General features: G+C 40.9%; 1 protein-coding gene across 5 annotated transcripts in view; it reads right to left on the reverse strand.

Moving 5' to 3' along the window:
• The window catches only part of OSBPL6 (oxysterol binding protein like 6), a 281,392-nt gene that overhangs the window by 77,863 nt on the left and 182,673 nt on the right, over positions 1-20,856 (reverse strand). For 4 of the 5 annotated variants that reach the window (XM_040357666.1, XM_040357664.1, XM_040357661.1 and 1 more), the window contains 3 exons: positions 18,441-18,573; positions 16,177-16,280; positions 2,947-3,039 (listed from right to left, as the gene is read on the reverse strand). In XM_040357666.1, the coding sequence (XP_040213600.1) occupies positions 2,947-3,039; positions 16,177-16,280; positions 18,441-18,573 (330 nt within the window). The remainder of the gene's footprint in view (positions 1-2,946; positions 3,040-16,176; positions 16,281-18,440; positions 18,574-20,856) is intronic. The other variant, XM_040357665.1, reaches the window with a different exon arrangement.

A 20,856-nucleotide genomic window follows, 5' to 3' on the forward strand; every position in this document is an offset into this window, starting at 1 on the left:
GTGTGCACTGAACAAGCAGTTAACTCTCTTTCAGTGTGACCACAGTCCTAATGCAAAGGAGGTCTTTCAAGTCTCCCGGAATTGGACTTTAAGACACCACATATACTCGAGTGTAAGCCAAGTTTTTCTGCACATTTTTTTGTGCTGAAAATGCCCCCCATGGCTTATACTCAAGTCACCTTTTTGCACCTGATCTCCCAGACTTTGGGGACCCGGTACCGGCTGGCCTTAGGTCCCCTGGACCCCAAACTTGGGACACATGTAGCCCCACTCATCCTCTACAAGTGCGCATGGTTTGTTGTTCAGGCGACCTACGGCCAGGGAGCACCGATTTTTCAAACCCGGGCACCCCTTCCCTAGACTCCCATGTTAAACGGTAATTTCTCCGGTGACTTTGGGGACCCGCTACCGGCCGGTCATAGGTTCCCTGGACCCGGAACTTGGCACACGTTTTTCCTCTACAAGTGTGCAAAGTTTGTTGTCTGGGGGACCTACGGCTGTGGAGCACCGATTTTTCAAAGACGATCACCCCTTCCATAGACTACAATGTTAAACGTCAGTCTAGGCATGGGCACAGTGAGGCATGCAGATGGACACCCTAGGCTTATACTCGAGTCAATACGTTTTCCCAGTTTTTTGTGGTAAAATTAGGTGCCTTGATTTATATTCGGGTCAGATTATACTCAAGTATATACAGTATACATTTAAGAACTCCTTTGTTGAGAAAAAAAAATCCATTTCAGATCAAGCTACATGCTCTGCAAGAAAGTAACCCGATGATTACCGGTTTCTGTAAGGTAGGTACTAAAATAGGTCACGTAGTGCACTTTCACTGTTGTAATAAAATTAACTTCTCCCTTGTAAAGATGCAAGTTTATTATCATAAATTCAGTCCAGTAAAGGAAAGGAAATTTCTGCATATTTCATGTAACAAGCTTTTAGTAATTTTACTGTGAGCACAATTGTGCTAAAAGGCAGCCAAGCCAGTTACAGGGGAATGAGGATTATGGGAGATCCCCTCTAAAATAAAAATGCTGCTGCTGTAGTTGCTGGTGATTTTTTTGGGCACTTCCAGAAAAACAAACAGTTTTGTAATAAAAGGAACTTTACATTTTTAATGGCGAATTAAAGTACATTTAAATGTGTTTGATGAAGTTTTAACTAAACGGTTGTCTTCATTTGGTTTCTTTACTATGAAGCTGTACAGAGCTGCGCTTCCCTAAACTGAAGGACTCAAGATGTTACTCTTGTGACAACTCTGGGCCCAAATCCAAGTTCTATCAGGGAATATTCACAGGTGGCAATGCGACAAATTAACTATATTTTGCCTTTGATAAATTCACTAGCTACTAAACTCAGAACAAATATGTTGTTATTTTGCTCCAATTGATCTTTCATAACAACAAAAAAAAAATACTTTTTTCCCACATTTCTCGTGGTAGGGCAGCCCTTTGAAATAAATGGGAATGCGACATACGCGCACACACAGATTGAACCAAGTCTAAAAGGGTAACCGTTCTTTAAATAAATATATTTTACAAATTAGATATTCCTGTTCCCTGCTCTGCAGAGGAATCGACTAAATGTAGGAAGGTTGATGCCTTCTTCCAACGGTTTGTGATCTGCTTCTCTAGTTATTACGCATATGCTATAGTATATTTTATCATTTACTGCTCATTTACTGCTCTTGTCACTGAAGACAGAAGTGATTTACAGGGTGTTCACTTTGCAAGAATATTTTCCGTTAGCTTAGCAAATGGAGTAAAAAGAAAACTTTGCAAAAGAATACCAGATCATATGCAAGGAAAAGAAGAGTCCAGTATTTTCACTTGCACAGCTGGATAAAGAAAGTTGATAGAGACTCACCTCAGTCATTAAAGGACAAGTTCACCTTTACAGAAAATCTGTAAGGGGAACTGACATTGCACAGCCCCCAATCTCGCAATCCCCTGCTGTCAGACACTTTGGTGTCGCCTCACCGGTCCGGATATTTGAAATCCCACCGACTTAATCTTCTATCTGTACCTCTCAGCATGTACGGATAGGAGGCATTCTAATTGATCAGCACCGTCACATTGACAAAGCTGACCAATCAGAATCCACCTAGACAGTCCTTTCAGCACTGGAGAGGAGAGAAAGTCAGGAAGATTTCAAATCCCCAGACCGGTAAAGCGACGTCCTGGTACCTGACAGCGGGGGATCGTGGGACACTGGTACAGCAGGACCGGGGGGGGGGGTCCAGTGCAAGTGCACCTTACAGACTTCCTGTAAAGATGAACTTACCCTTCAAGTTAGATCTGGTTCACACTTTTGAGGGTGGTTGTGGGTGTGGGAATCACACCTGTTCCCTCAACCACCCGCAGCCAGAACTACTCTTTAAAAACGTGCGGGGCTGCTATTCATTCTTATTGGCACCCCCACGCATCTAAAACTGCAGAGCATTTGCAGGTGTGGGAACCGCCGGGAAATCTGCCGCTGCATTTTAAAAATGGTGCAGTAACCCTTTTCCTGCATGAAATGCAGGCACCGCAGCCCATTCAAATGAATGGGCTGCTGTGCCCATGCAAATTTTGTTCGCAGAGCCGCAATAGTGTCAACTAGGCCTCAAGGGAAAATTCCCTTGCAAAATGAACGGCCTATTTACCTTTTATAAATCAACTAAGCTTTATCATAGGCAGCTGTTCTCTAGATTAGACATAAACCACAGATAAAATTAATGTAAACAAATCAATGTCTACACTAGCCTGGACCTGTGATGCAATCTCTCCAAAGATACAGTAGGGGAAAGAAAGCAGAAGTTATAATGGCAAAAGGTGTTTGGTGTCCCTGGATAGATGTAAAATTACACACTTGTTTTTAACAGTTCAGTTACCTTTTAACATTACTAATTTCAAAGAATTGGGGCAGACTGAAACGGTTGTATTGGATTAGGGATTAAAATTGTACCTGAAGTTGTATTTTTGCATCTTTGCTGACACTTTTTGTTCTCCACCTCCTCGCCGCGCGCTTGTCTTTCTTTGACATATCTACACAGTTAGCCTAAATTGTACGAAGCATTAAAAGCAACAGAAAGCCATTAAATTTCAGACATTGAGCCAGAAGCAAAGACAAGACATGCTGACATACAGGATTAGTTAACAGTTCCACACAAAAGCCCACTTTTCTCAAGGCAATGTATAAAGGTACCCATACAAAATGGCAAAGGGTCTGACCAAATCTCTTGTAATTATACAAATCGTTTGGCTTGAGAGTAACGATAAAAAATTTGTGGTAATTTTCTGCATTGCAAGTAGATACTGTAGGTTATAAAATTTCAGCCAATAGCCAAATAAGCAGAGATATAAGGTAGAAAGTTTAGCAGAGTTTGTCTGACAAGTACTGTGCAGTATATGTGCATGTCAGGTTTTTTCTATCAGCATGGCCTAGTGAAGGTCCAATTGTCTGGGTACCTTAAAAGGAACCTGCATTTATAGTAATATAGGGGCTTCCACAGCTAAATGGGTTTAAAAGGTGTAAGCTCCAAATGGTGCGAGTCAATGGCACAATAACAGCATGCAGTGTTTGATGTCAGAACACTTGACCTCCATACTTCTTCTTGGTTAGCTATTTTTTGAAGCCGACTTTCAGGAAAATATAAAAGACAATTCATTAAGCTCCTAATTAATACAGATGTGCCTTTTAAAATAAGCAGTGGAGATAACCAAGTCATATTTGGTTACCAGAAAAAAACATGCAGCAGTAGCAGGAGTGCCAGACCAAATCATAAGAGTCTATTATTCATTTGGTCTGGTGTGCCTTCCATTGGTGCATGTTTTTTCTGGTAACCTGCTGGGTACCAACAAGAGAATAACCTCGTCTGTTTTTTTTCTAACACCCTAGAGAATAAAATAGTGGTCATTGCAATACTTTTTGTGACACCGTATTTGCGCAGCGGTCTTACAAGCGCACTTTTTTTGGAAAAAAATCACTTTTTTTAATTCAAAAATAAGACAATAAATTTGGCCCAATTTTTTTATATATTGTGAAAGATAATGTTACGCCGAGTAAAATGATACCCAACATGTCACGCTTAAAAATTGCGTCCGCTCGTGGCATGGCGTCAAACTTTTACCCTTAAAAATCTCGATAGGCGACGTTTAAAAAATTCTATAGGTTGCATTTTTTGAGCTACAGAGTAGGTCTAGGGCTAGAATTATTGCTCTCGCTCTACCGATCGCGGCGATACCTCACTTGTGTGATTTGAACACCGTTTTCATATGCAGGCGCTACTCGCGTATGCGTTCGCTTCTGCACGCGAGCACGTCGGGACGGGGCACTTTAAAAAAAAAAAAATTTTTGTTTTCTTATTTATTTTTATTTATGTTATTACTTTTTACACTGAAAAAAAAAATGTGATCACTTTTATTCCTATTATAAGGAATGTAAACACCCATTGTAATAGAAAAAAGCATGACAGGTCCTCTTAAATATGAGATCTGGGGTCAAAAAGACCTCAGATCTCATATTTAGACTAAAATGCAAGAAAAAAAAAATATTTGAAACTGTAATTTTTTCAAATGACAAAAAAAAAAAATGTTTCTTTAAGAGGCTGGGCGGGACTGACGTTTTGACATCACTTCCGCCCAGCAGAGCTATGGGGACGGGTGAAGGAGATTTTTACTTCAGTCGCGTCCCCAGTCAGCAGCCGAGCGCAACCGATCTCCTCCGCCGCTACTGACGGCTCCGGTAAGCGGCGGAGGGCGCGGGAGAGCGGCGGGAGCCCTCTCCTGCCACCGATAACGGCGATCTCGCGGTGAATCCGCCGCGAAGACCGCCGTTATCGTGTACAGGACCGCTCACACTAAAGATGGATACCTCGGTTGTGGCAGCAGCTGCTGCCGTTACCGAGATATCCATCTTTAAAAAGAGGACGTACATCGTCGTGCGCAGGTCTGGAAGTGGTTAAGCGTATCTGGTTTCCAGAATACGCTTAAATATACGAGGGCGCAGATTCTGACTTACGACGGTGTATCTACGGATACGCCGACGTAACTCTTTGTGAATCTGGCCCACAGAATGAGCACCAGACTAAATTCATAAAGTTCAAAAACAGCCTTAATGAGCCAAAAAAGGCCAACTCATTTTGTGGGGCAAAACACATTCCCTCTTTATCATGGCTACACAGCAATTACAAAAATATAAAAATTGTAAATAAAAAAATATCAGATAAATATAAGCACAAGAAAACACTAATAAAACTGGTACAACTAACAAGTTTTACCAGTATTTATCAGTGTGGTTTATTTTCACTGAGCTACCATTTACTCAAGGCAATCTCATCTTTTATTTTTTAACCAAAAATGGGTATTATATGGTTTTTGCACTAAAATTAAATTTTATATTTTTTTGTGAAAATTTGTGTTTAATAAACAGTTCCGCAAATATCATATGACATAATAATTTTCAACCATCACCTTTTTATTCTACTGGGCCTCCGCTTTCAGAAAATATGACGTTCTGGGGGTTTAATTTCATTGCCAAAAATTACGATTTTTACATGCATGCGAAAAATAAAAATTGCTCTGGAGCCGAACGCTCCTCTCAGGTGTGAATGCAGCCTGAAGGAATACAGATTCTCCCACTCTCCTCACTAAAGCCCTGCCAGTGCACTAGCTGAATGAGAATGAAAAATCATTCCTATTCAGAATCTGTATACAAAAGACAAAGCAAAAACAGCTTATCCTTCAGAGCAGAAACAGGTAGGAATCTGCAGCAAAGTTTGCAATGCAATGTACATTGATCACCAACCAGGAACGGACTGACCATTGAGTCACTCGGGCACTGCCCGAGGGCCCCATGCCACTAGGGGGCCCCATCAGGGTTGCCAGGCTCAGTAAAACCAGGGACAGTATGTAAAAATCTATTTTTTTTTTACATCTGTCCCTGATATGTCCAAAACCGACATGCTTTTGATGTGAAAACCCAGAGATTTTAGCTGCCCTGCCTCCTGGCGTGGTGGCCATCTGTAAGCCCAGGGGCCCCATAATCTTCTATTGCCCGGGGGCCCCATGAGTTGTCAGTCCGCCCCTGTCACCAACAGAGATTTGTTTTTTTCCCCAACAAAATTTGAGTTACTCTTTTACAGCCCTATTCAAATTTATGTGTTTATTGGATACGCTGGGTTTTTGAGTCTACCACCACAGAAAGCCTGGTTGAAATTGATTTAATATAAACATGTTTCATAGAGCATACCAGGCATTTAATCATTAAGGGATTGCAAACCTCAGATACTACTACAGCAGCGCTTTACATATTATTATACATTCACATCAGTCCCTGCTCTCTAGGAGTTTACAATATAAGGTCTCCAACACGCATTAATACATAAACACATACTATGGGAAATTTAAACAGGAGCCAATTAACCTACCAGCATGCCTTTTGACTGTGAGAGGAAACCCATGCAGGCACAGGGAGAACATGCAAACTCCATGCAGGTAGTGTCAGGGTTGTGATTTGTGCCAATGACCACCGCGGTGGCCAACCACTTGGCCACCGCGTTGCTCAAATGAAATAGAAACAAAACATATTGCTCTATATAGTGTGTACATGTCACAATCCAGAGCACCAAGTGTCATTTCTGTTTGCTATCTGCACTGTCACTTCTGACAAGTTTTCCTGACAACGAAAAATGCTGACGGGAGGGATCTCCAGCACACAGCCTCAGCTTGGTCCTCCAATCTGCTCACCTTGCAGAGCTCTGCAGAGTGTAATTTTTAGCTCTTCGCCCAGTTTTCTGACATCTCAGACAACCTTTTTAGATTCTGCACTTTAAAAAGATGTAAAAAAGAGAAAGCTGCAGACAAACGTGTATAACTCATGTAGGAGTATTTGTCTCATCTCCGTTTATCACCTGAGGTTATACACTTCGCTGGGTATATGTAAGAGTTTACAACCACTTTAAAGTGCTACTTTCACACTGGGGCGGTGAGAGCATCGTTGGTAAAGCGCTGCTACTTTTAGCGGCGCCTTACCGTCATTTTAATGGCGCTAGCGGAGCACTTTTAACCCCCACTAGTGGCCAAAGGAGTTAATAGTGCCGCTCCCAAAGCACTTTGCAGGCTCTTCAGCAGCGCTGGCCATTCATTTGAATGGGCAGGGCGGGGGCAGGACGGTGGCGGAGCGGTGTATACACCACCACTCCACTGCCCGAAAAGATAATGCTTGCAGAACTTTTTCTAGCGTCCTGCAAGCACACCGCTCCAGTGTAAAAGCACTCGGGCTTTCACACTGGAGTGTCAGGAGAGGCGCTTTACAGGTGCTATTTTTAGTGCTAAACCGCCTGTAATGCTCATTAGTTTGAAAGTGGTCTTAATGTCAGGGAGAGACATGGAAGCGCACACCAGTTGCCCAATCAAGTGTATAACAGATTGGCTTAAGCTTGTCTCCACCCATGCCACGCCCCTTGGGAAAAGAAACTGAAGCAGATGGAAGCTGGCAATCTGTAGTGATTGGAGTCACAGGGTTAATGTGACTCCAATGTATATATATTGGTGCTTTTCGTGCCGCTTTTTGTCCATATGGGTCACAGGCATTTCATTTTTATAAATCACCATCTTCAATGTTATCTACTTGTCCGAAATGTCAGTTTGATAAATTTGCTTCATCTATGGTGGCAGTATCTGATAAGAGAAATTCTGGCAAAAGGTTTTTAAAGTTATGAATTTTATACCCGGGTTCACTAGGTTGTTGTGCCCATCTATGTGCTTATTACATTATTCTTTAAAGTGAATAAAAGGCTACAGGTAGCACTTGGAAGATGGGAAATTATTTGTTTGTTGGGAGTAAAAAAGACCATATTGACTTGATGGATCTCAACCCCCCTAAGTTAGAGGATTTCAAGGTGATTGTATTTAGATTGTCCATGATGGATAAATTAGATACCCAGTGAAATAAAAAAGTACCGGTATACATAGACATTTTTTTATATATGTGATCTTACTATATGGTTTAGGATTCACCTGGGGATCAGCTTTGGGAAATAATGACCACTTTTCAGTATACTACATGGTATAATATGGAAAAGCTAAGGGGTACTTTGGGGTTGTTAGAAATATAGTGCAATAGTTTAGTCTTTATAGTGTCACTTGAACGTAACTTGCTGAGCTTTTTATTATTACCTTTAACCATTACGTTAATTGTGATGCTTATATTAAGATACAGAATCAGAAAAACAGCTGTGTTTTTTCATTATTAATGTTATATTAGGATATTTCCTTGTCTTTTATGGATATTCTTTTAGATGCTACTTCTATGTTAGATGAGAACTAACAAGATTATATCTGCAACGATTCTCTACTTGTTTTGCTTTGAAAATATTAATGAAAATATGCTAAAAGGAACATTGAGATGTGCATAAAGAAATTGGATGATCTTGGCAATTTACCACAAAATAGCTTATGCATATCTGAGAAGAAAGAAGCAGGATAGGGCAATTTTGGTTCACTAAATGTTTTTCTTGAGAAAAGGAGACAAAACTGAGATATCAATGAAATCTATTTTTGAGACAGATTTTCCCATGTAGTACAACATTTTAAATGGACCAGACTATGGAACACTAAACAAAACATGTTTGATTAGTAACAGCCAGGGACTGCATAGTATTATTGTAAAAAAAGAAATAAACCAGAAAATCCACCAAATATATCACACATCTAAGTGAGCATCCTATACAAATGCCAGCTTGGAGCCCAAGACAAGCATTCCACCAATCTTCCTTTCAAAAAGCGTTCAAGTTTTTGAACGTCCGTCTGCCTTGCGATTGACAGAGGATGACAAAGGGTGGATTCCATGATTCCTGATTCAGTTCATCAGGCTCACCTTCCTTGAGATTGGCAGGGGGAGGCAGTTGATGCATTCTCTACCTGCTATTAGACTGAATAGTGGCTATGGAATCCACCTACTGCTAATAATGGGGAAAGTGGACCAGATGGGGAACTAGTCAGAGATCCCCATCATGTTCTGCATACCCCACAACAGAACTCCTCGACCAATGTACCAGTCTCAGTGATGAGTGCAGTAATCAGGGAGGAAGAGCACCAACATTGAGCCTGGGTTTCACTGAGGATAGAGAGTCCAATATGGACATTCTTGCCTCATTGTGGGTCTCCTAAAACAAATCTGTGTACCTGTCAAGTGTATGAATCTGTCACAAGCACTGACATTTGTGGTGCCGAGACGCGAAAGAATTCTAGAGAGAGTTTACAACACTATGAATTCCAGGGACAATGCTTTGCATTTTGCTTTGTATTTAGGGCTCATGCACATGCATGCTTTTACCCATATATTCAAGTGCTCAGGAGGCACAGGTGGAGTAAACAGCCCACTGCCTGTCAAAATCAATGATAGGCTGAAATATGTGGCAGCTGAACACAGTTTGGAGTGGTACTCATATGCACATATGCCCTGGACACAAAAATTACGCACACAGAAATGTGTCACCTGTGCCTTCAACTATAAGGGCAAAATCACCAATGTGCATGGGCCTTCGAGTATTAAAAAAAAACATATGTAATGCTTAAAAATATATATGTATATATGTATGCTGTAGGTCAGGCCCAGCTGTAGTAAATTAGGGGGGTGTTCAATAGAATTTTTTTTTTCTGCTTGAGGAGGACCCCCATAAAATATATCTATGGAGCCCTGTGATTTTTAGGTATGGCACCTTTAACCATTTCTTTATGAAGAATAATACGTTTGTTTTTTATGTTTGTTAAGTTCATTAATGTGCAGTAAAATATATCAGTGACAAAATCTCTTATACCAAAACCTCAGCAGCAGAAACAACCATGCCAATTTCCAGAAGCTAATAAGCTGTGTAGGCACCTTATGGTACCTGCCATTAGACAAATGATTCACTTTCATTTCTGTTGTGTAGTAAAGTAACAAGAAAATGTAACCTCTCATAATGTACTTTTATCAATTGCAAAATGTTATCCAAAAATCTCTATGATGCAAGCAATCCTGAGCCATACTATGTATGAAATATAAAATAAGGTATAAATAGGCTGAATTTAGGAATTGGTTTACTTTGCTTGTATAGCCAAATGCAGGTTAATGCAGCCCAAGCGAATATTACTGCAGAAATCACAATTTTAAGATGAAACACATTCTCACAAAAGCGCGGTTTTGGGAAACAATGTTGTAAAACAATCCAACATTTTGCATTTTTGGAGAAAATGCTCTGTGAATGTCAATGAAGGGAGCTAAATGTGATCATTTTAAAATGTAGCATATTTGAATGGCAAATAGCAATGCCACAACACATGTTGCTGCATGTGTTATTGTGGGAACATACCCATATTTCTATCTACAGACACAGGTATAAAAACAAAATCATAAACAAGAGATCATATAGTTACTATTTAGCACTTTTTTTTTGTATTGTATGCTTTTTCCAGGTCTCAATTAAACAATGTACCACAATGTGGACATTTCATGTCATGTTTATTCCAGGACAAAGTCAATTTTAAATCTACATTCTAAGTAATTTGCAAACATATCTTACAGTATAACTAGGCATAAATGACCTTTAAAGTATGAACCGATCAATTTTTTTTTATGTTGACCATAAAACTTATGTTTTGTGTAGCTAAAGTCAGACAATTTTAAAGTAGTATAAAATAGATAATGGAATGCATCTCATATACATTAAACATTCTGCATAATGCAGCAATTTACAGTCAAGTCTACAACATGGTTGTTCATGTCATGGGAATAACAGATTTACAATTGAGTCTGACAGATCTGAGTCATCAGAATAACCTTGTTGCGATTCAGCAGCAACCTCTTATGATGCCCCTGTACAGTACATACATTGTGACAAACACTGATTTTAAAATCAATATGGACATTGTCGCTAGTGCTTTGAAAAAACAAAGAAGAGCAAACTTAGCTTAACTGCCAAGTGTTAACATGGGAATCTTCAGGCTAAAACATCTACAATATAGTTAGACTTCTCAGAGTGTGACGCTTGAAGCATTTTGAATTTCCTATCACTTTTCATTCAGGTGACATTGGTCGCCAGGACAAACAAAGGATGATTCTCCCTTGCATGGATGCAAAAATAACAGATTGACAGAGGTTTTAAATCAGGTTTCTGCTTTAGATATACTTACCTTTACATGAACATCAGCATATAGAATGTTCATGTCCATGTTGGCACACCCATACTATATGATAAAATTATGATTGACATGTTCAGCCTAGATAATTCATTGGTATGGAACAAAGTGTTGTGTTGACAGAGATAAAACAGTATCTGTAGTCTGAAAAAATAAATATAATCCATATACAAGGCTCTCCTCACTTAACGACCAGGTTCTGTTCCAACGACCAGGTCGTTAAACTAATTGGTCGTTAAATGAGGAGCCATAAGTATTCAATATTTTAAGCATTCTTAACTACTGTATAGTGTTGTGAAAAAAAGGTCTGAACACAAAACTCCAGCTCAATAACGTTGTTTTAATTTGCATAAGTATAGAACACAAACGAAAATTCTGTACTGTAAAATACAATGATGTATAGCGGGTCATTAAGGTGGGGAGCACTGCGGCTGCAATCTAATTAGTGTTTTCCCCGTTCGGATCCAATGAGAGGTCTGAACAGACTACAAATCCCGTGATCCTTTGTGACCAGGCACGCCCCCTGAAGACGTTAACCAACAAAACGTACGTCGGTGGCGGTACCTGGTCACGTGACAGCCCAAAGTCCTCTCCGACGCTGAGGACCCAGAAGCACCCGGCGATCTGTATGTCAACCATGGAGGTGGGAGCACACACAGCCACACAAAGTGAAACCGCTACGAGCTGTGACATACCTGCAGCCCCAGTGCCGGGAGGCACTTTTTAAAGTAAGAGGCCACTTGGCTCCCGTGTTTTTTTATGGTTTTAAAATAAACAGTATTACGCTATTGGCTTTTTCTCCGGTTTTTTCATATATCCTGCTGGGACGCTAAGCATGAGGTTTACAAAAGCAATTTTCCTGTCAGCATGTGTGCAGGCACAATCCTGCTAAAGCTTTATCTGACTCTCTTTTTCACTAAAGAAGTCAGATACTTCTGGTAAGCGCATCCATATGTTAGAGCACTTTTTGGGTGAAAGAAGATTTTAATGTTTGGTGGCGGAAAGATATCACCTAAGCAAGAATGCAGTTGATAAGAAGATTATAATATCAGATTCACTGTAATGCACGTATTGGGACTATTTAATAAGAGACATCAATCAAACACTTTATTGTGTTAATGCACTATTGTCATTTATATTTGTCTATTATTTCAATTATATATTAATTTGTTTAACTATAAGGGGTAGTTGTGAGATACCATCCTATAGTTGAGCGCCCTCTATATTCACTTTCACATTAAGGTGGGGAGAGCTGGTCGTAAGTGCGAGTGGTCGTTAAACAGGCAAGTCGTTAAATGAGGATTACTTATACAATAACTTTCTGAAAGTCTGTATTGCATTGGAAATGCAGGGGGTTCCCAAGTTGTCGGTGGTGGACAGGGGCAGCAGGTGACGCTGGGAAGGTAGGAATAGACATCTTTTGATGCCTGCAGTACAGTGTACCTGTTACACAAGAGTGCAGATTAAAACTTTAAGGACAGCTTAAAGCGGTTTTATAACCGCCACATTTTCTTTTCTTTTTTTTTACATCTGAAAGGCAAAAGGCATAATGAGCTAGTATGCACCGCATACTAGCTCATTATGAAATACTAACCTTGGAACGAGGTGTGGAGAACTTACCTGGTCCACGCCGAGCGAGATGTCATCTTGCCTCGGCGTGTCCTCCGGGTATCGCCGCTCCAGCGCTGTGATTGTCTGGAGCGGTGCGCGGGAGACTTCATTACGGCAAGGTCCGGCGGCTGCCGAGGATCCCCGCTGCACATGTGCCACTGCAATCAGCAGCGCATTGCGAGGGGAATATCTCCTAAACCGCACAGGTTTAGGAGATATTCTTTATACCTACAGGTAAGCCTTATTATAGGCTTACCTGTAGGTAAAAGTGGTAGTAAAGAGTTTACTACCACTTTAAGTCTTGAATAGGGAGTAAGAGTAACCTATTTCAACTCGAAAAAACTGTGCTTGGAGATAACAATGAATTATAAGGGTACAAATAGTGAAAATGAAAACAATAGTGTTGCTAAAAAATGTATAATAGATAGCAGCAGCTCTGCCATGAGATATTTTATCACAGACCAGATCAAGCAATTAAAAAAAAAAACAGCTGTTCTAGAAACCATATTAAACTCCAAATTTAAGAAAATTGCATTTAACCAAAACATCAAAACAGTTGGGATATACTGTATAAACTCGAGTATAAGCCAAGTTTTTCAGCACATTTTTTTGTGCTGAAAATGACTCCCTCGGCTTATACTCTAGTCACCTTTTTGCAACTGATTTCCCGGAATTTGGGGACCCGGTAGCGGCCAGCCGTAGGTCCCCGTGGCAAACATATAGCTCCCCCTCTACAAGTGTGCAAAGTTTGTTGCCTGGGGATCTACGGCCGGGGAGCACCGATTTTTCATAGACTCCCATGTTAAACGGTAATTTTGGGGACCTGGTACTGGCTGGCCGTAGGTCCCCTGGACCCCGAAACTTGGCACACATATAGCCCCCAGTTCTCCTCTACAAGTGTGCAAAGTTTGCTGTCTGGGGGGACCTACAGCCAGGGAGCACCGATTTTTCAAAGCCGGGCACCCCTTATAACATGGGAGTATACTCCCATGTTAAACGCAAGTCTAGTCATGGACACAGTGAGGCATGGGCACAGTGAGGCATGCAGATGGACACCTTAGGCTTATACTTAGGCTTAAATCAATACGTTTTCCCATTTTTTTTGTGGTAAAATTAGCTGCTTCGGCTTATATTCGAGTCGGCTTATACTCGAGTATATACTGTAAATAATTTTAAAGTGCTGACGTGCTATGCAAGTAATTATAGGACACCCACATGCAAATTCACATTGCACATAGCAAAATCAAAAACCAGATACACCAGCACACTGATACAGTGACACAACTCCCAGATATAAATTTATAAGATTCATATGGGTTTAAATATCTCCTCTTTGTGACTATTTAAACGAAAGTGCTCAAACATCCAATTACCAGCAGATTTCCAAAGTGTGACACCACCACCTTAGTATGTATGTGGGAAATACTAATGCGCAAACCAAACAATAATAGTGAATACTACGAAATTAGAAAAGTAGCTGCCAACATCAAAGAATGCAAACTTACCAAAAGCTGTGGACCCTCTAACTAAAGAGAGGCCAAATGCACATATGGACAAATACCTGTAATCACAGGACTCTCCCACTGCTCTGGATGTGACGTGTAGACTATGCTCGTTATCTCAATAATATTTCAATGGGACCAAAATCAACATGAAAGAAGCTCCACATTGTAATGATTGTTTTATTGCATACAAATATTGCACTTCCATATTAGAAGCGCACAACTCACATTTGTAAAAAGAAGCCGGCTAAACCACAGAAGCGCCCCGCCGACGAGGTCACGTGTGACAAAAGGCATGGGGTGGAGCGACATGCCAACGCCATTGTGTGTTCCAGGAAGTGTGGTGGGAGAGTCCTGCGATTACCCCGGCCAGGGTATTTGGTCATATGCACATTTGACCTCTGTTTAGTTAGAGGGTCCACAGCTTTTGGTAAGCTTACAACCATACTAAAGTGGTGGTGTCACACTTTGGAAATCTACTGGTGATTTTATGTTTGAGCACTTTTGTTTAAATACTCATGAAGAAGGGTTATTTAAACCCATATGAACTTATATCTGAGAGTTGTGTCCCTCTATCAGTGTGCTGGTGCATCTGTTGTTTGATTTTGCTATATCTGGGTGTCCTATAATTACTTACATAGCGCGTCATAACGTTTTGGATAAATGCAAATAAAATATTGTTTCTAACGTGACACTTTGTTTTAGAATTACTAAAAAGAGTAACCTGTCTTAACCACTTAAGACCCGGACCAAAATGCAGGTAAAGGACCAGGCCCTTTTTTGCGACTCGGCACTGCGTCGCTTTAACTGACAAATTGCGCAGTCGTGCGACGTGGCTCCCAAACAAAATTGGCGTCCTTTTTTTCCCACAAATAGAGCTTTCTTTTGGTGGTTTTTGATCACCTCTGTGGTTTTTATTTTTTGCGCTATAAACAAAAATAGAGTGAAAATTTAGAAAAAAAATGCAATATTTTATACTATAATAAATATCCCCCAAAAATATATAAAAAAAACTTTATTTTCCCTCAGTTTAGGCCGATACGTATTCTTCTACCTATTTTTGATAAAAGAAAATCGCAATAAGCATTTATCGATTGGTTTGCGCAAAATTTATAGCGTTTACAAAATAGGGGATAGTTTTATTGCATTTTTATTAATTATTTTTACTACTAATGGCGGCGATCAGTTATTTTTTTTCGGGACTGCGACATTATGGCGGACACATCGGACAATTTTGACACATTTTTGGGACCATTGTCATTTTCACAGCAAAAAATGCTATAAAAATGCATTGTTTACTGTGAAAATGACAATTGCAGTTTGGGAGTTAACCACTGGGGGGCGCTGAAGGGGTCAAGTGTGACCTTATATGTGTTTCTAACTGTAGGGGGGCGGGGCTGGACGTGTGATGTCATTGATCGTGTTTCCCTATATCAGGGAACACACGATCAATGACAGCGCCACTGCGAATAACGGGGAAGGTGTGTTTACACACACCTCTCCCCGTTCTTCAGCTCCGGAGACCGATCGTGGGACTCCGGCGGCGATCGGGTCCCGTGGCCGCGGTCACGGAGCTTTGGACCGGGTCGCGGGCGCGTGCCTGCGACCCACGGCTGGGCATTTAACATTCACGCACAGGTACATGATTGTGCTCAGCCGTGCCATTCTGCCGACATATTTCGGCGTTAGGCGGTCCTTAAGTGGTTAAAAGCCAACAATTTTATTTGACAATGTTAGTAAGTCTCTTTGTGAAAGTATGTATATTTGCTATAATTTGTAGGCCTAAAAGGATTCCAGGTTACACCAATCTATCACATTGTCATTTGTTTAGGACATCTATACATTCTCTTTTTAATTAGTTCTTAATCATGCACATATTTTAGGGTTTATCATGAACGCACCTGCATGTCAATGAAATTGGGTGCAGATTGGGTCCTTTGCAGCATTTCCAGATTATGAAGCACTTTGCTAAGCTCAATCAGATTGGACTGACACTGGGCCAAATCTAGCAAAAGAAACATAGAAATATATCGGAATTAATTATCAAACACTTTCTGAATTAAAATCAAATTAGAATATCTTGTAAACCGAGTAAAATGTTTCCATAAAAACATATTGTACCATAGATAGGCAGATCAATAACATTATCATTCCAGACAAGGTCTACTCTTGCTCATTATTCAACTGGCCTCCCCTGGGAAATCAAAGTCTTCCATATACATCGGATATGAAGATATCCGAAAAGAGGTAATTAAATGGATGTCTATGTCTAGCTTCAATCAGCAGTCTAAATGACTTGCAATCCAATTCTAAAATTGAGTAACACATATTCAAAGCATTATGCCTTATCTACCTATAATATATATAGGAATACCAAAGATGCTGATAGTCAGTTGCATATCAGTTAATGCAAAATCTATAACTGCTTCTTTTGGATTGTCTATTTGGCTAAAATGTATGTTTCCGAATAGCTGAGTCGTTCAATGAACTAAAGTGGTACAGAGCATGGTACAAATCAAGAAGTATTTTAAGCCCCGCCCCTTCTTGGTACTTGGTTTCACGACTGTCATTCAACTGTCTAAGGGCTCTTTAACACAAAGCGGACCGTTTCTGGGTCCGCTCCGTGTGTCCGCCAAAGCTCAGCGGGGATCCCCGCTGAGCTGTCGGCGGATAGGGCGGTCCCCGCACACAGTGCAGAGACCGCCCTGTCTCTGCTCCCCTGTCCCCTATGGGGAACCTGATGCAGACGGACCGTCTGTCCGTCTGCATCCGATCCGTTCCGCCGAACCGAGGAAAAATAGGGTTTCTTCTGTTCGGAAAAGCGGATCCCAACTGACGCGGACGCTAGCGGATGCTCCATCCGCTAACGGACACGATCCCATAGGGATTCATTACAAGTCCGTTAACGGACTTGTAATGAGCGGCCGAACGGTCCGCTAGTGTGAAAGGACCCTAAAGCCAGAGCCTCTACTTGGTGCCCATTCACACCAAAAACTGCACGTTTTTAACTGCATGTTTACATGTATTTGAAGGGGGCTTGACATGCACTTGAATGCATTTTGCATGCGTCTTGCACTACGTTTAGTACTGCATTTTGCTATATACGTTTTTCGGCTTTGCTTTCTTGGCTTAAGGGGGTGGCGCAGTGCATTTGAAATGTGTGTAGTGCGTCCCCCTAAAACAAAAATAGGGGTTGGGGGAGCTTATCCTCAACTGGGGCAGTTTTTAAAGCCCCAAGCTGATCCTGGGCCAGAGATCCAAGGGAGATAAACCGGAATACAGGAAGTGACAAAGCAGAGGTCTGCCTAAAAAAAAAAAAATTAAAAGCCAGCAGCTACAAATACTGCAGCTGCTGACTTTTAATAAATGGACACTTACCTCTCCAGGGCACCCACGATGTCGGCAGCCGAAGCCGATCAGTCTCTCAGCCGCTGCCGCCGCCATCCTCGGTGAGGTAATCATAAAGTGAAGCCTTGCGGCTTCACTTCCTGGTTCCCAACTGCGAATGCGCGAGTCGTGCTGCGTGTCCTTACTGGTCCCTGCTGTCTTCTGGGATCTGTGTTTCTCCCAGAAGACAGCGGGGGAGTACAGTGTAGGTGCCGGACGTGGCGTAGGTCACTGTGATCACCGTGGTGATCTATACCTGGAAGTGGAAGCAAATACCTGTATTACACAGGTATCTGCTCCCTTCTCCCCCCTGAAAGGTGCCAAATATGACACCGGAGGGGAGGAGGATTCCAAAAGGTGGAAGTTCCATTTTTGGGTGGAACTCCAATTTAAATGTTATTTGCAGGGACCAGAAGGTCTCAGCCTTCCTGATCCGTGTGTGTGCCATGGGATGCTGAAGAGTTTTTCCTCTTCTTACTTATCTCAGCTTTACGTTTTTTATTGTTTTAATATAGTTTAAAGTGAAAAAACTACTAACTTTTTTCAGTTATGGAGATAGTGGAGAAGGTTTAGAATCTTTTAAAAGCAAGAGACATTCGTCAAAAAAACAGCTGTCCCCATTTCTCCTCTCAAAATGAAAACTATACAAGTTTACATTTCCGTGGACTTTTTTGTCAGCAACCTTCCCACTCCCAATTTGAAACTAGAAAAAGGTTGCCTCGAAATTCTACTTTATATATAAGTTCAGTCATTTTTCCTATAATTTTGTGGAAAATACCCTCGGCACATTTATCCATCTCCTCCGAGTCCTGTAGCCATGCCACAACCTTACTCTGACCGGTGGTATATGTGGCTGGAAGGCTGTTGCTGCATGGGATGGGAGACTGCCACGTGAAGTTATTCTGTGGAACCTGGAAAACAGGAGAGGATAAAATGTAGGTATATAGAAACTAATGAACCATGTGTGGAACATTGCTATGAATTCAAAATACAATACAACAGATACATACAAGACTGAATGTTAATTTTTTAGCTCAATACAAATGGCAAAGTGCTCTACCAACAGAAACAATTTGAAATTTTGTACAGGCGTATTCTTTTCAAATATAACTAAACTAATACATAAGAAACAAAATAAAAACATTTGTATTCATGCATACAAGACTACAAGTGGCCAAATTACAGTAAACAGAAGTTACACTACGTGCTGTGGGCGAATGCATTTTTCAAATTTTGCAAAGTTTACTGAACTTGCCGGTATCAGCTAATGCATTTTTATACAGAAATCCCCTAAAAATGTACAACCATTTGAGGCATATACTTGCGTTATTATACAAATAAAAAGTAAGACTGCTCCTTTAAAGTGGAACAAAAAACTAGGGCTGTTACTAATAAAAAAAATTGTGTTCGATTAATCGATTTTTTCCACCATGCAAGCTCGCATGGTGGAAAGCTTTTGCGGGCGCGCTCCCGTGATACAGCGGCGGGCATAGCCTCCGACTGTATCACTCGGCCCCGCCCCCGGCGCGCCTCGTCATCGGATGTGATTGACAGCAGCACCAGCCAATGGCTGCGCTGCTATCAATCCGTCCAGCCTAGCCAATCAACGGCCAGGCTGAGAACCGAAAAAGATCACAAGGACACGCGCAAGACTTTCGAGGGGTGAGGTAAGTAAAACAGGGGTTCGGGGGGGGGGGGCGAACGGTACAGTCGGATGTTTTTTCACCTTAATGCATAGGATGCATTAAGGTGAAAAAACATTTATCTTTACATCCCCTTTAAGTCTGCAACTGGAAATGATTCCCATCACACCATTGAAAGGCCTTGCTCCCTGCTGGCCTGTGAGGGGGGCACATATAAAGGAGGATCCTGCAAAGGACACACAAAAAAAGGCAATATAAATATATATGGTTTCTATACATGATACAAAAAAAAAAAAAAAAACACTACCTCTAGAAAGAATTCCGCACATATTACATTCTTTATTCACGTGGTGCCTTCTCATCCTCCTACACAACAATTAACAGTACTCATCCTTTAAATATTATTATTATTCTTCTATCAGGGAACAAATTTTTCCCCCTTGTTCGCCGCCGGGGGCATAAGTGGCGCGCTCCATGGTGGTCCTTGACCCTTGGTGGTAAGCAGATCTATGTCTTATTGCATACTTGACCTCTCACAGTTTATTTATGTTGTTTTGTCATTTATTATGTTTTCTGCTAGTCATGTTATGATGTTATTTGTTGTACATTACCTAAAGAAGCGGTCTCCCGCGAAACCGGTAGAGGTCTCCTTTTTTACTTCACCTCACAACATTAGATACCATACAAATTTCCGTTTATTTTCCACTGCTGTAACTAGTGTGAGGTTGACTGTCATAAGTTTTGTTTTTAAATGGTATTTTTTTTATGTACAATAAATACATTTTTACTGTATCTACTTGTGTCATCAGTACCGAGAAAGTCTATACAAAATCCTTTTCTGGGTGATAGTTTAATTTTGGTTTGCGGTACTAGCAGCCGTGACCATTCTATCCTCCGGGTGCCTCTTTTTCCATGAATTATTTACCTTTATTAGGCCCAGATCTGTAGGCAGAAAACCTAGGCTTGGACAAACTGGCCGGACAGCAGGGTGGAACAGAATTAGAAATCTTTAGCAGGTAACAGTTGACATATTTAGTCTTTAGAGCTTTAGGGGTGTTTAGCAGGTTCCTAAAATGCAACCCCAGACAAACTTGTTTTAAAAAAAAAAATCTGCTTACCCAGCAACCTGTTGATGCACGGGAAGTTCCGGCAGGCTTAAATTCAAGCTTTTTGCATTTTAATAAAAATAAGCAATTTTGGGTCCACTCAAAAGAAATAGACTAGACATTAAAGTTGCTTTTTAACTGTGTACCGAGTCACTAATGTAATATTTTGCCCAAAGGCTTAAGTATTGAAAATGCCTAAAAAGTGACCCTTTTAACGCCTAAATGTATTTCCAGCACAAGTCACTCTCTCTCGTGAGAAAGCTACTATAAAAAGTCTAAACTTCTTTCCTAATATAACCCAAGGAGGATTATTAGTGGAATGCAATTTGAACACGGTCTTCAAATAATGAAAGTCGGGATTGACAGCAAATGAGAACAGAATGGCCTAATAAGCATGTGTCTGCTTCAAATTGTAAAACCCAGTGGACTGCTTTTCCATACTATA

The sequence above is a fragment of the Rana temporaria genome, chromosome 6 (assembly GCF_905171775.1).
Source record: "Rana temporaria chromosome 6, aRanTem1.1, whole genome shotgun sequence".
NCBI lineage: Eukaryota > Metazoa > Chordata > Amphibia > Anura > Ranidae > Rana > Rana temporaria.